Source organism: Gekko japonicus, unplaced genomic scaffold (genome assembly GCF_001447785.1).
Source record: "Gekko japonicus isolate JY-2015 unplaced genomic scaffold, Gekko_japonicus_V1.1 scaffold4, whole genome shotgun sequence".
Lineage (NCBI taxonomy): Eukaryota > Metazoa > Chordata > Lepidosauria > Squamata > Gekkonidae > Gekko > Gekko japonicus.
Genome location: NW_015165234.1, coordinates 3,459,788 through 3,472,044, shown reverse-complemented (window position 1 = coordinate 3,472,044; position 12,257 = coordinate 3,459,788). Strand labels below are relative to the sequence as shown.

Here is a 12,257-nt window from a genome sequence, read left to right as displayed (position 1 = left end):
GTGTGGTAGCAAATCACTCAGGTGAGCTGTGTGGTGGCTGCTGCTGGAACAAGGTGAATTGCACGGCATCAGGTCTTCCAATAGCCACTGCCAGACCTGTTTGCATGGTAGTAAGTTGTCCAGTTGAGTTATATAGTGGCTGCTGTTGCATAGCAGCAAGTCACCAGGTGATCGCTACACACCTGGGTGGCTCAGAATGTGTAACTGTCCCAAGGTCACCCACTGAGCTTCTTTGGCAGAGTGGTGATTCCAAACCTGGTCTTCTGGATTGTAGTCTGAAATTCTGACTACTACACCACACTGGCCTCTGTGAGGGGGCTGCTGTTCACCACTAGCAAGCAGCCAATCCTGGTTTCAGCAGTAGAAATTCCTATTCAGCAGTAGCAAGTAACTCAGTAGTTGCTGGTGGTCCTCTGTCAGGAGCCAAATCAGCCCTGGAAGGGGCCCTGCTCTCTCACATTGAGGAAACTCAAGTTTGCAAGCCAACAATACTGTTGTGGTTGCCTGGCAATGGCCACTGAGGGAAACAATTTCTTTAAAACTACAGGTGCTCCTCTTATAATTGCGGTGTGTTTTAACCCCCCAATGTATTCTTTTTAGATTTCAGACTTTTGTGAAAACCTGGGGCTTTTTTCAGGTTTACAGGAAGATCTGTCTTGTCTGTTCATAGTTCCAGTCTCCAGATTTAAGTATCCCCAGATTTGGCCATGTTGAGAATTAGACATATTGATAAGTAGTGAACCTGCAAGGACTTGTGGGGGGTCACACTTAATTTTCCCTTGTAACCTTTCCCTATTCTTTCTCACAGCACCCATATTTATTTATTTATTTATTTACATTATTTGTAGCCCACCTTTCCTATCTCTGCTGTAGGAGTCACCCACCCTTCAGTTCTGGCAACTCTGAAAAGCAGTTAAGCTACTTTATAGAACTGGATAAAACAGGTAATATATAATATTAACGAAAAACAATTAAGAACACTTAAGTGTAGAACAGTTGAAATAGGAAGGAATCCTGAAGCTAATTGGTTGATTGGTTGACTGACAGATTGATGATCACTTTGGAGGGACAAGATGTCCTCCTTTCCTCAGAGGAGAAGGACACTTCATGGTAAGTATCCAATGGTACTTTCTCCCTCTGGAGAGGGAGGACATCTTGGTGGGACCACCCATAGCAGTGTCCTCATGTCCTGGGTGGGTCATCTTCTGCGTCTAGGATACGTTGAAGTATTCTTCTACTGAAGGAAGCATTGGCCGAATTGTAGGTGTTTATCTTATAGTGCCTTATAAATTTTGAGATGGATGACCATGTTGCTTCCTTGCATACTTCTTCTGCCGTGGCATGCCTAGCAAATGCTGTGTCGGTTATCATGCTATTCACTGAATGAGACGCGATTCCATGTGGCACATCCAGCTTGTGGAGCTTGTATGCTTCAATGATACAAGCCTTGAGAGACCTGCTGATGGCTGGCTTATTTTATTCCCCATATTTGGTGGGGAAATAGAAATGGACACCTATTTCTCTGATATGTTCTGTTCTGCATGTACCATGACCTTTACCTTGGGTGACTGGAAGGTAGAATTTACCTTTGGTTGAAAGGTTGGATTGGTTCTCAGTGTCACCTTATCCTTGTAGAAGATACAGAGCTAGGGTTTGATGGAAAGCACTCCGAGCTCTAATACCCTTCTCGTCGAAGTGATGGCCACCAGAAATATAGTTTTCATTCTCAGCCAGTTCAATGGAATCTCTCTCATTGGCTGGAAGGGTGGTTTGGCGAGGGATGAAAGAACTATGTAATTTCCAGGTTGGAAATCTATGCATCTGTGGAGGATCTTTTAAAGTTGCTCCCCTGATGAAGCGACGCGTGTGTGGATATCTTGACAGACTGACGCCCTCAACTAGAGGTAACACTGTAGGCAGTGTTGCAACTTACCATTTGAATGCTGCAGCTCTCAAACCTCTGTCAATGCCTTCTTGACGGAAGTCCAGAAGTCACTTAAGTTGTGGGTTTAGGGCATCGACTCTCTTTCTCCTACACCACTGAGCGAATTCTTTCCAAGTAGTGTTATATATTCTGTTGGTTGATTGCTTCCTAGAGGCAAGGAGAGTATCTGCAACTTCTGTGCTGTAACCTAATTGAAGGAAGTTATTCCGTTCAATCTCCAGCAGTCAAGTTTAACAACTTCAGATGTGGGTGTCAAACTGATCCCTGCTTTAGCATGTCTACAGATACAGGGAGTCTCAAAGGTGGATCTGTCGATATTTGAAGTAGGGCCAAGAACAATAGGCAACAAAGATGGGATGTCCTGGTAGTTCTCTGATTTAAAAAATCTGATGGACTGTTCAGGAACCTCAATATATTCTTCTTCCTAATCAGAGAGGAATTCTCCCTCCTCATCATCTATGTCGCTGTCTGAGGAAAGACTGGGTCCCTGTAGGGGACTATCTCTCCTTTGCTGCCTATTGGCTGAATCCTTCTGTGTTGCTTTAGCTGGCCATCTAAAGCCTTCTTTAATCAATGAGGCTCCTCATGAGTTTTCATGCCTGGTGGAGGGAAGGAGAGGAGGGCAGGCTGGATAAAGCCTTGCCTGATCTAAGTCTTCCCTGTTGGCAGAAATTCTCAATCCTTTTTTCATGGTCTTTCTAATTAGTGAGAACAACTCTGGAGGGAAATTAAAGAGCCTGGGGTGAGTATGTTACCCTTCCGTTGGCACTCAGGATAGTTTGACAGCTCTGTGGAGACTTGAGTCAGGGATTCCCTATCATTCCCGTCAGTCCCTGTGCCTGACTGGCTTGTGGAGGCAATGGGGTCTTCTTCACAGCCTCTTTTTGCGTGATCAAAATGGCCACCACACATAACCGGTAGATTTGAGTGTGGCAAGTACTCAGGAGCTGATTTCTGAAGGGGCGCATTTTTGCTTTTTTGGCTCCTGTTTGGCTGTCTGATCCATCTCAGCCAAGGCAGCCCTGTTAGTGTTGTTGCCTGCCTGATCCAAGAACTCTCCTGCTCCTGCCATGAGTGGAGCCTCCAACTCTGCTTCAGAGAGGAAGCCGTTGCTGCCCTTCCAGTGAATCATGGCTTGAGCTGCTGGAAGACGTCCTATGTGAGCCAACAATCTGAATTGGTCACTGTTCCTTTAAGGAGCTCTGTCTTCAGTAGAAACCAATAGAAGAAAAGATCAGTAAAGTCAAGGAAAAAGTTAACAGTTAATGAGGAATGTGAAATAAGAATAGAAATAGAAAACAGAAGAACAGTCCAGTCCTCTAACTGCTCTCCCTGATGAGTCAGGAACTGAAGGGCAGGTGACTCCCACAGCAGAGACAGGAAGGAGGGGGGAAAGTTGTCCCTGCCTCCTTGAGTGGTGGGAATCACCCACCAAGATGCCCTCTGCATCTGAGGGAGAACAACCCCACTTTCCAGCCCTCATAGGAGCCAGTTTGGTGTAGTGGTTAAGTGTGCGGACTCTAATCTGGGAGAACCAGGTTTGATTCCCTACTCCTCCACTTGCAGCTGCTGGATGACCTTGGGCAAGCCATAGTTCTGACAAGAGCTGTCCTTGAAAGGGCAGTTCTTGAAAGAGCTCTCTCATCCCCACCTACCTCACAGGGTGTCTGTTGTGGGGAGGGGAAGGGAAAGGAGTTTGTAAGCTGTTCTGAGACTCCAAGTGAAGTAAATCTAAACTCTTCTTCTTCTTCATATCCATCAGTGAAGCTGCCTGAGTAACATTTGTAGCAAGAACCGCAAAGGGAAGGAGCCAAGACTATTTTCAGACTTAGCCTTTTGTCCAGTTGCTGGGACTGTCTATGTCAAGGTAGAAATGAGGGAACAAAGCTGTGTTGACAAGGAACGTGAAGGCAGAATTTAGGGAGCAGAAAGTGAAATTTTAACTTGACAAGCTGTAAGTAGGCTTATCTACTTACTAGTAGGTAGCTATTAGAGTAATAATATGAATATGAAAAAATCTAATGAAAAATTTACAGAAGCAATATTCAAGATATACTTCAGAAGGATAAAATTCAGTACATCAAATATCAGCTCAGCACTGCTTACAGATATTATAATTTCACTTGCATAACTCTGTACATAAAAATATCTGGAAAAGCAATGCAGAAAAGAGATGATCATCTCACATTGTACTGACCTAGGTAAACACAAATTGTAGCATTTCATTCAGAGAGAGAGAGAGACAGAGAGTACATGTGCAGTACATGTAACATTGGCTATTGAAAGGATCTCTCAACAGTGTCCAAAAGTAATATGTAGTAATTTTCTTTTCTAATTTAAAGGAAACTAACTATACTCTGTACATTTGCTGAGTCAACAAAAATTTACCAGTTTAGACTTCAAATCCATATAATGGGATGGATTTTATGCAAAACATCTGTTTGCATTAGAGCTCTTGTGCAAGTGAAAATCCTAGTAAAAGACCACAGTAGCCACTTGCATTAAGTCAAACACTGTACCTGTGTTTGTGTTTCTGTTCACACCAATCCCAGGATTTCAGGAAGTGACCCTAGCAACTGCTTCATTCTTAAAATGGCTCCCTGAGGTACAATATGCGAAAGGTGATATGTTAAGTAGATTTTTTTTCCCATTTGCACATCAATTGATCCAACCCATTGTCTCCAAAGACTTTTCTTACAAAAACTAAGGTGATAAATGGTTTAAAACTTGTAATACTTAAAGAATAGCACATCCAGGCTCTGCTTTTTTACCACAATAATCCAGCTACTCTTCTGGAAGTGATATTGCAGTATCATTTTTACCTTAGTATACCTAAGGTAAAAGGACTCCACACTGCCTGCAGATTACTTCTCTATGGTATATATTTAAATCTGAATTCCTGCACACACATGAAAAGTTAACTCAGCTAAATGACTTCCAGATGTGAATTACACTAATTTAAATAGCTTAGATCATTTCCAGTTAGTAGCTGTACTTCTTAGTACATAGTAGGTGATATCTTGAGAGGATTTCTAAAAGTGAAATTCAAATCTCCAACACACAAGAGTGTTTTCTTGTCAGAAAATGCCACTAACAGTGGGGGTATCTGCATCTCTCTTATATATGGAATTAGCAAGGTGACCATGGATAACATGCAACTAAAAAAGATAATTGACTTTTACCTTCTGTACTTAATCCTGGACTTGAAGTGAACTTTGCTACATCGACAATCTTTACAGCAAACTGTTGTCCGGTCTCTCTGTTGATACATCGCCGTACAACACTGAATGGACCCCTGGAAAGGAAGACACCAATCATGTTACTGATTTACAGAACAATATGGGATAATTTTCAATCATCACCAAAACTTAAAAATAAAAATTCACAAGCTTTAAAAGCACAAAAGTGAAAATAAAAGTATTTTTCCCATGAGTTTCAAAATATATATTAGTATTTTGATGGTGAAGGACTTGTAAGGATACACACAAAGGCACTGCACAGCATAGGTAATATAGTTCACTGTAGTTGCCTAACGCAAATAATTCTGACATATGAAAAGGCAGAATTCAGGCCTGTATGTACAATTTAAGTCTTTATCAGTTCCCAGTGACGGGCTCAAGGAAACTGATAGTACATTACTTGTTCTTCACCCACAACAGCAATCTACAAAGGTACTTAGTCTTTTCTCTGTCACGTATTTCTGTATTACTCAGCATTGAGTTTTCTGCTCCAAGTAGTAATTGTAATAGTAATGATAAAGCAGTTATACAGTGTCTTCAGTGTTCAACACACTTCACACTATCAGTGTAAGCCCTACAACAGATCTCTGAGGTAGACCACTATTATTTTCTTAACATTGTAGACTGGGATTGAAAGAAAATGACTTAAGGCTACCTAATGACCCTGTGACAGTGATGAGATCTGAAACAAATATTTCTTGGACCACAGCTCATTCTCATAATGAATCTGCTATACCAGCAAATGCAACAGCCTGCAGTGTTGGGCAGAAAATTCACAACCATAATCTATAACAATCATAGGTTTACTTAAAATGTGAGAGTGTAAAGAAAGTTTTGAAAGATGTTCAAGAAATCTCAGTCCCAGCTCCTTACCTTCTTCCTATGTCTGGCAGAAACAGCCTTACACAAACAATATATATAATGATCCATTTATTTTGTATTGTAAAGTTCAGCTCATTTATTCCAGAAGGATTCAAAGTCAGTGCACAGAAGTTTGGTTTGGTATTTCCCCCCAAAGCACAGTGGACACACAGTTCTAACCACTCTCATTTTGAGTTCTATGATTAGGCTCAGTTTTATACAGTCCCTGGTGCAGCTCATTTGATGGAACATACATGGGCTGATAGTGTAGTTTGGAACTTCTTGAGAAAGTGCACCAGGCAGAGACCCTTGGGACACAATGTGGACTTCGCTACAGCAAAGATGGCCAATTTATGACTCTTAGGGCTGCATCCAAGCCCTGGAACAATTTTTTCTTACTTCCCATCCCACGTGTGGCAAGCTAGCTACCACTGTTTCTCAGGTGATTTCATCATGCCAAGCTTCAGATATGATGAAGAAGAAGAAGAAGAAGAAGAAGAAGAAGAAGAAGAAGAAGAAGAAGAAGAAGAAGAAGAAGAAGAAGAAGAAGAAGAAGAAGAAGAAGAAAAAGAAGAAAAAGAAGAAAAAGAAGAAGAAAAAGAAGAAGAGGAGGAGGAGATTGGATTTATACCCTGCCCTTCACTACCCAAAGGAGTCTCAGAGTGGCTTACAAACTCCTTTCCCTTCCCTTCCCCTCCCCACAACAGACACCCTGTGAGGTAGGTGGGGCTGAGAGAGCTCTGACAGAAACTGCTCTTTTTCAAGAACAGCTGTGCCAAAATGAAGCCTCTCCCCCACCCTAGATACGAAATGAAAGAATACTCCAGACGCCTCTGAAAATGAAAACCTTTTCATTCAGCACAGGGAACCTCCCATGTCAGAAGCAAGACCTCATTAAATGATAATCAGCACATATGGTACTTCTGATTCGAAAGGCACAACACAACATGATGTCACAGAGACCTCTGGGATAACACAGAGACTTTTAAGACGCCTACTAAATTAAAAAATGAAAACTTTCAAACAATACAGTACCATAAAAATTGATTACAGTAAAAAATAAACACCTTACCATACAGGGAACTGCAAAAAACTGTGTAATAAACAAGAATAAGGCCAACCGACAGAACAAAAGGACCAAAAAGAAAACCACAGGACTACTCATCTAGTAGACAGTCATCTAGTGATGACAGAAGCAGATAGTATCCAGGGGTGGGGGAAGCATGATCTACTGTGACTTGACAGGGCTAAAGGGTAACAAAGGCATCTTCCCAACTGGCTGAAGCCTAGGAGCTAAATGAGAAGACACAGATAGACTATAAATGCCTCTATGATCACGTAAGACAGAACCCCTGTAGGTTAATTTAGGGCATTTATATCCTATCCATGTACCAATACAGGCACCCAAGGTGGCTAATGAAATTTCAAAAAAAGTTTTAAATAAAACTAATACATGAATGAAGACAGTGAAAGGACACAGCAGCTGTAGTAAACCAAAATTACCCCTTCACTTCTTTACAGCACTGCTGGAGAGTAAGGAATAGGGATAAGATAGGTAAAGATGAAAACTCAGATAGTCCTACTGCTGAGAACTTCAAATCTGTTTATAATTATAGCTTTGCCTTATTTAATGTATTAGCTCCACAGGTCAGGTGCAGAGAAAAAGTTCTCTGCCCACACTCTCTACCCCATGCATAATTTTATAAACCTCAATCATGCCCCTCCCCCCCAGTCATCTCTTTGCTATTCTGAAAAGTCCCAGACTCTTCAGTCTTTCCTCATAGGAAAAGTGCTTCAATTCCTTAACCATCTTGGTTGCCCTCTTCTGTACTTTTTCCAGCTCTGCAATGTGCTTTTTGAGATACGGTAACCAGAACTACATTCAGTATTCCTGTGGTGGGATGTCACCTGATGCTGCCACCACTGTGGATTTAGGATCCCTTGAGAAGGCCCAGAGCACCCTCCCAAGGCTTCTGACCTCCCTTGTTTGGCCGAATAAGATGCATGAGGACCCAGCAGAGTAAACGACAAATAAAAGGTTTATTTTACAGGAGATCAGTCAAATATGGGAAGCAAACAAGGTGCATGAACAATAGCAATAAGTGGGTGAAGAGAAAAGAAACCAAATGCCTGAGCGCGGTGGTCGGCAAACTGCAGTTCGTGAGCCACACGCAGCTCTTTGGCCCCTTGAGTGTGGCTCTTCCGCCGTAGGCGCTGATGGCCTCCGTCCCCCACCCTCATGGCCAGGCCTCGGATCGGGCCAGAGCGCGCTGGTACGTCGCTCTAGGCCCGGGGGGCGGGGCGGTCACATGGCGAAGCCCCGCCCCCTCCTTCCGGCCGCCCTCTGCATCCAGCTTCATTCTGTTGCAGAACGAGGAAGAAGCAGGAGAGTAAGTCGGCTTCCTCCCCCCGTCTCTTCCTGGCCGAGGCTGCTCCAGGGCCAAGCCAGACCTTCCCGGAGGAGCGCAAAGCCGCGCACCCCAGGAAAATCCCCCCCTCTTCCTGGCCGAGGCTGCTGGAGCAGCCTCGGCCAGGCCTCCACGGCCAAGCCAAACCTTCGCACCGGCGTAAAGTTCGTGGGGGCTCCGGGGTGCCAGCTTTCCCCTGAAATTTCCCAGAAGGGCGTTGCCACTCGGACATCACATGCGAGAGGTCATTCTGCCCCCCCAGCTCTCCTTCGGGGCTCCTTAAAAAGCTGCGAAGCTAGCGGGGGGCGGGGCGAAACATTCACCCTCCTCCGGGGGGGGGTGGCTTTGGACTCATAGGGGCAAATTCCACCTCTTGCATGAGAGGTCATTCTGGCTCCCCCAGCTCTCATTAGGGGCTCTTAAAAAAGTTATGGCCGCCGTCGCTGTTCTCGGAGGCAGCTGCAACGCCCGGGGGCGGGGCAAAACATTCTCCTGCCTTCCTGAGCCCCGGGGTGGTGGCTTTGGACTCGTAGGGGCAAATTCCACCTCTCACACGAGAGGTCATTCTGGCTCCCCCAGCTGTCCTTAGGGGCTCTTTAAAAAGTTATGGCCCCGCCGCCACTTTCGGCGGCAGCTGCAACCATCGCAGGCGGGGGGGACTGCTGAGTGGCCCTCCCCGCCTTTTTCAAGCTCCGCGCCAGAGTGCCACAATGATCCTGTTGCATGTGCTTGTATAACAACAGAAGGGAATTGCAGAAACAATTGATATGTCAGCTAGTGGCGAGGTCTCCGGACCAACAATGAACAGTGAGTCAAGTTAAACGAAAACACTGGGATTATAAAAGAAAGCTTCCCCAGGAGCGGCGAGACTAGCGAGCAGGGGAGGGGCCACTCCCATGCACATGAATGAAGTAACGATTTTTTAAGGGGGAGCTGAAGAATAAGCGTGGAAATCTGTTTTGAGAAACACACCAGAGCACCAATAAGCATTTGGGCGAATTGCAGAGACTTTAGCAGGTTCTTTGTAAAAGTAAACAATCCACTAACATGTCAGGGAAGAAAACGGAGAAGGAGAGATAAACGAAACTAAAACCTTCTGGAAGTATGAGCCCATGACTGGAAAATACCACCGAGTTTTCTAAACTATTAGCAGACTCTTTGCGCCCTCTACTGGACCAGATGACAAACATCAACCAACAGCTGACAACATTAAACCAGAACTTTGCAGCTCAGCAGCTCCAATTGAATGAAACTAAAAAACTGTCGGCGCAAACAGCTGAGGTGAAGGAAATGGATACCAAATCAAAAAAGATTTTAAAAAGGGTGCAGTCGGTGGAAAAGAAGCAAGTTTCTTCTGAATCTCAGCTATTGCAGATACAAATGGAGAAAGCCAACTTTGTTCTTTGATTTCAAGGAGTCCCTGAGGCTAAAGACGATAATCTAAAACAAATGTTGAGTGAGGCATTGGCTCCAATTGCAGATTTAAAAGTGGAATATCTTACAAGCGAAATGGATGTGGTTTATAGAGCCTATTCCGTATACATCAAAAAGAATAATCTGTCTGGAGAGATAGTGGTAAGATTCTCGAAGAGACATGTGAGGGATCAAATTCTGAAAGCAACATCAGGAGTACCCTTGAAGAGGCGCGCGGCGATGCCGTTGGAAATGGCCGCCTAAAACCGTCGCTCCGTAAGTCTCCCTCTCTCCCTCTGTCACACCGTGAACCGAAATTAAAATTATAACTAAGTAATGGGGAAAACCGGTAATACTCTAGCGGGGCCACCAAAACAACCGGCAAAAGCCTCCCAAACCACAAATAACGCGAGGGGAAACAGCTGCGAGCCGAAAGCCGCGGCAGCAGCCGTTATGGCGGAGGGGGGGTCGCCGACGAAAATGACAGCCCCCAACTTTAACATTCAAGATCTTCCAAATATATTAGAAAGAATGGAATTTAGATTAGGGGAAAAAATAGCCTTCTCAATGCAGCCCATTAAGGAGCAGCTACTAGGAATCCAAGCATCACTGAACATTACAACACATACGGCGGAAACAGCCCTGAAAGTTAGCGCAACAACTAAGACGGAAGTAAAAGACTTGCGAAAATCACAGACGGAAATGAGAGACCGTATGCTGTTGCTGGAAGCGCAAAGCAAACAATTGAATTTAAAATTTAGGGGGATCCCGGAGGGGGAGGAAGAGTCCACAGGCGTAGGCAAATTAATGAAAGATTGGCTGCAAAACACAATTAAAGTTGAGCCCCCCCGGACCCTGGAGTTCACCAAAGCATACAGGCTTGGATCTCTAAACAACCCGAAGAAACGAGTGCCTAGGGACATTCTGGTACAATTAGCCAGTTGGGAGATGCGGGACTTAATACTAAAGGAAACAAGAATCAATGGAGCCCTGCTCTTTAAAGACACACGTATTGCTGTGTACCCTGACATCCCACAAGAAGCGCTAGCCATCAGGCACAAGTTAAAACCGACTACCGCCAAACTCACTGCTAAAGGAATACGATATAAATGGTTACCCACAGGGAAATTACACGTGGCTTTCCAGGGGAAGTCTCTGCAGGCATCAGATGAAGACACAGGCTGGAGACTGCTGCAGACTCTAGGATTCATAGAGGACTCAGAAGATCGCAGGGCAAACAAGAGAAGAATGCTGCAATCAGGCACGCCGGAAAAAGGCACCAAAATCCCTATTCGCCAAAGGGAGTCAGATGATCAGGAAGACATCGCTGATGCCCCTCCCACGGATTGAGGCCACCGGAAAAGAACTGACGAGGAAGCTATAATAGAGAATAACTTTTCCCTATTGTTAAGGAAGCAAAATGGTCTCGCATTAATTTGAACTAGGGGAGGAAGAGGGGGAGGCGCAGGCATGGTAGCGCCTTTGTCAAGGTAGTGTCGACTGGAGGCTCGCTGACGAGTACCTCAGGGGGTGGTAAGTCAGTGAATTACAGTACGACACACAGTCTACGGTACTCACCACAGAGTGAGTCCAGGAATACAAGGTTAAGCTTCACATATTCACTAATTTTAGACAAGATCTCTCTCTTGATCAGTCTCTGCCAGTTCAGACCCAATCAACGTGTATTTATATTTAGGATTTTTGGCTCCAATGTGCATCACCTTGCACTTGGCCAATTTGAACCCCATTTGCCATGTTGATGCCCACTCGCCCATCTTTGACAGATCCCTTTGGAGTGCCTCACAATCCTCACTGGTTTTCACCACCCTGAACAACTTCGTATCATCCGCAAATGTAGCCACTTCACTGCTTACTCCCAACTCCAAATCATTAATGAACAAGTTAAAAAGCAGTGGATCAAGTACTGATCCCTGCGGTACCCCACATTGATGCAGTAGCCAAATTGCTCGCTTACAACTTTGATGCCTGTAGCTCACAAAGCAGAATTTTTGCTCACAAGACTGCACAGCTTAGAGGGAACATTGGTTGTAACTGAAGCTGCCATTTCCACCAGAAGAGAAGAGAGAAGAGAAGAGCTTGGATTTATACCCCGCCCTTCACTACCCACAGGAGTCTCGGAGTTCCTGTAGCTCACAAAGCAGAATTTTTGCTCACAAGACTGCACAGCTTAGAGGGAACATTGGTTGTAACTGAAGCTGCCATTTCCACCAGAAGAGAAGAGAGAAGAGAAGAGATTGGATTTATACCCCGCCCTTCACTACCCAAAGGAGTCTCAGAGTGGCTTACAAACTCCTTTCCCTTCCCCTCCCCACAACAGACACCCTGTGAAGTGGGTGGGGCTGAGAGAACTCTGACACAAGCTGCTCTTTT

General features: G+C 44.6%; 1 protein-coding gene across 1 annotated transcript in view; it reads right to left on the bottom strand.

Annotated features, from left to right (window-relative positions):
• Positions 1-12,257, bottom strand: part of LOC107109208 (peripheral plasma membrane protein CASK) — a 192,949-nt gene that overhangs the window by 128,139 nt on the left and 52,553 nt on the right. The window contains exon 2 of the mRNA XM_015409770.1: positions 5,128-5,240. Within this exon, the coding sequence (XP_015265256.1) occupies positions 5,128-5,240 (113 nt within the window). The remainder of the gene's footprint in view (positions 1-5,127; positions 5,241-12,257) is intronic.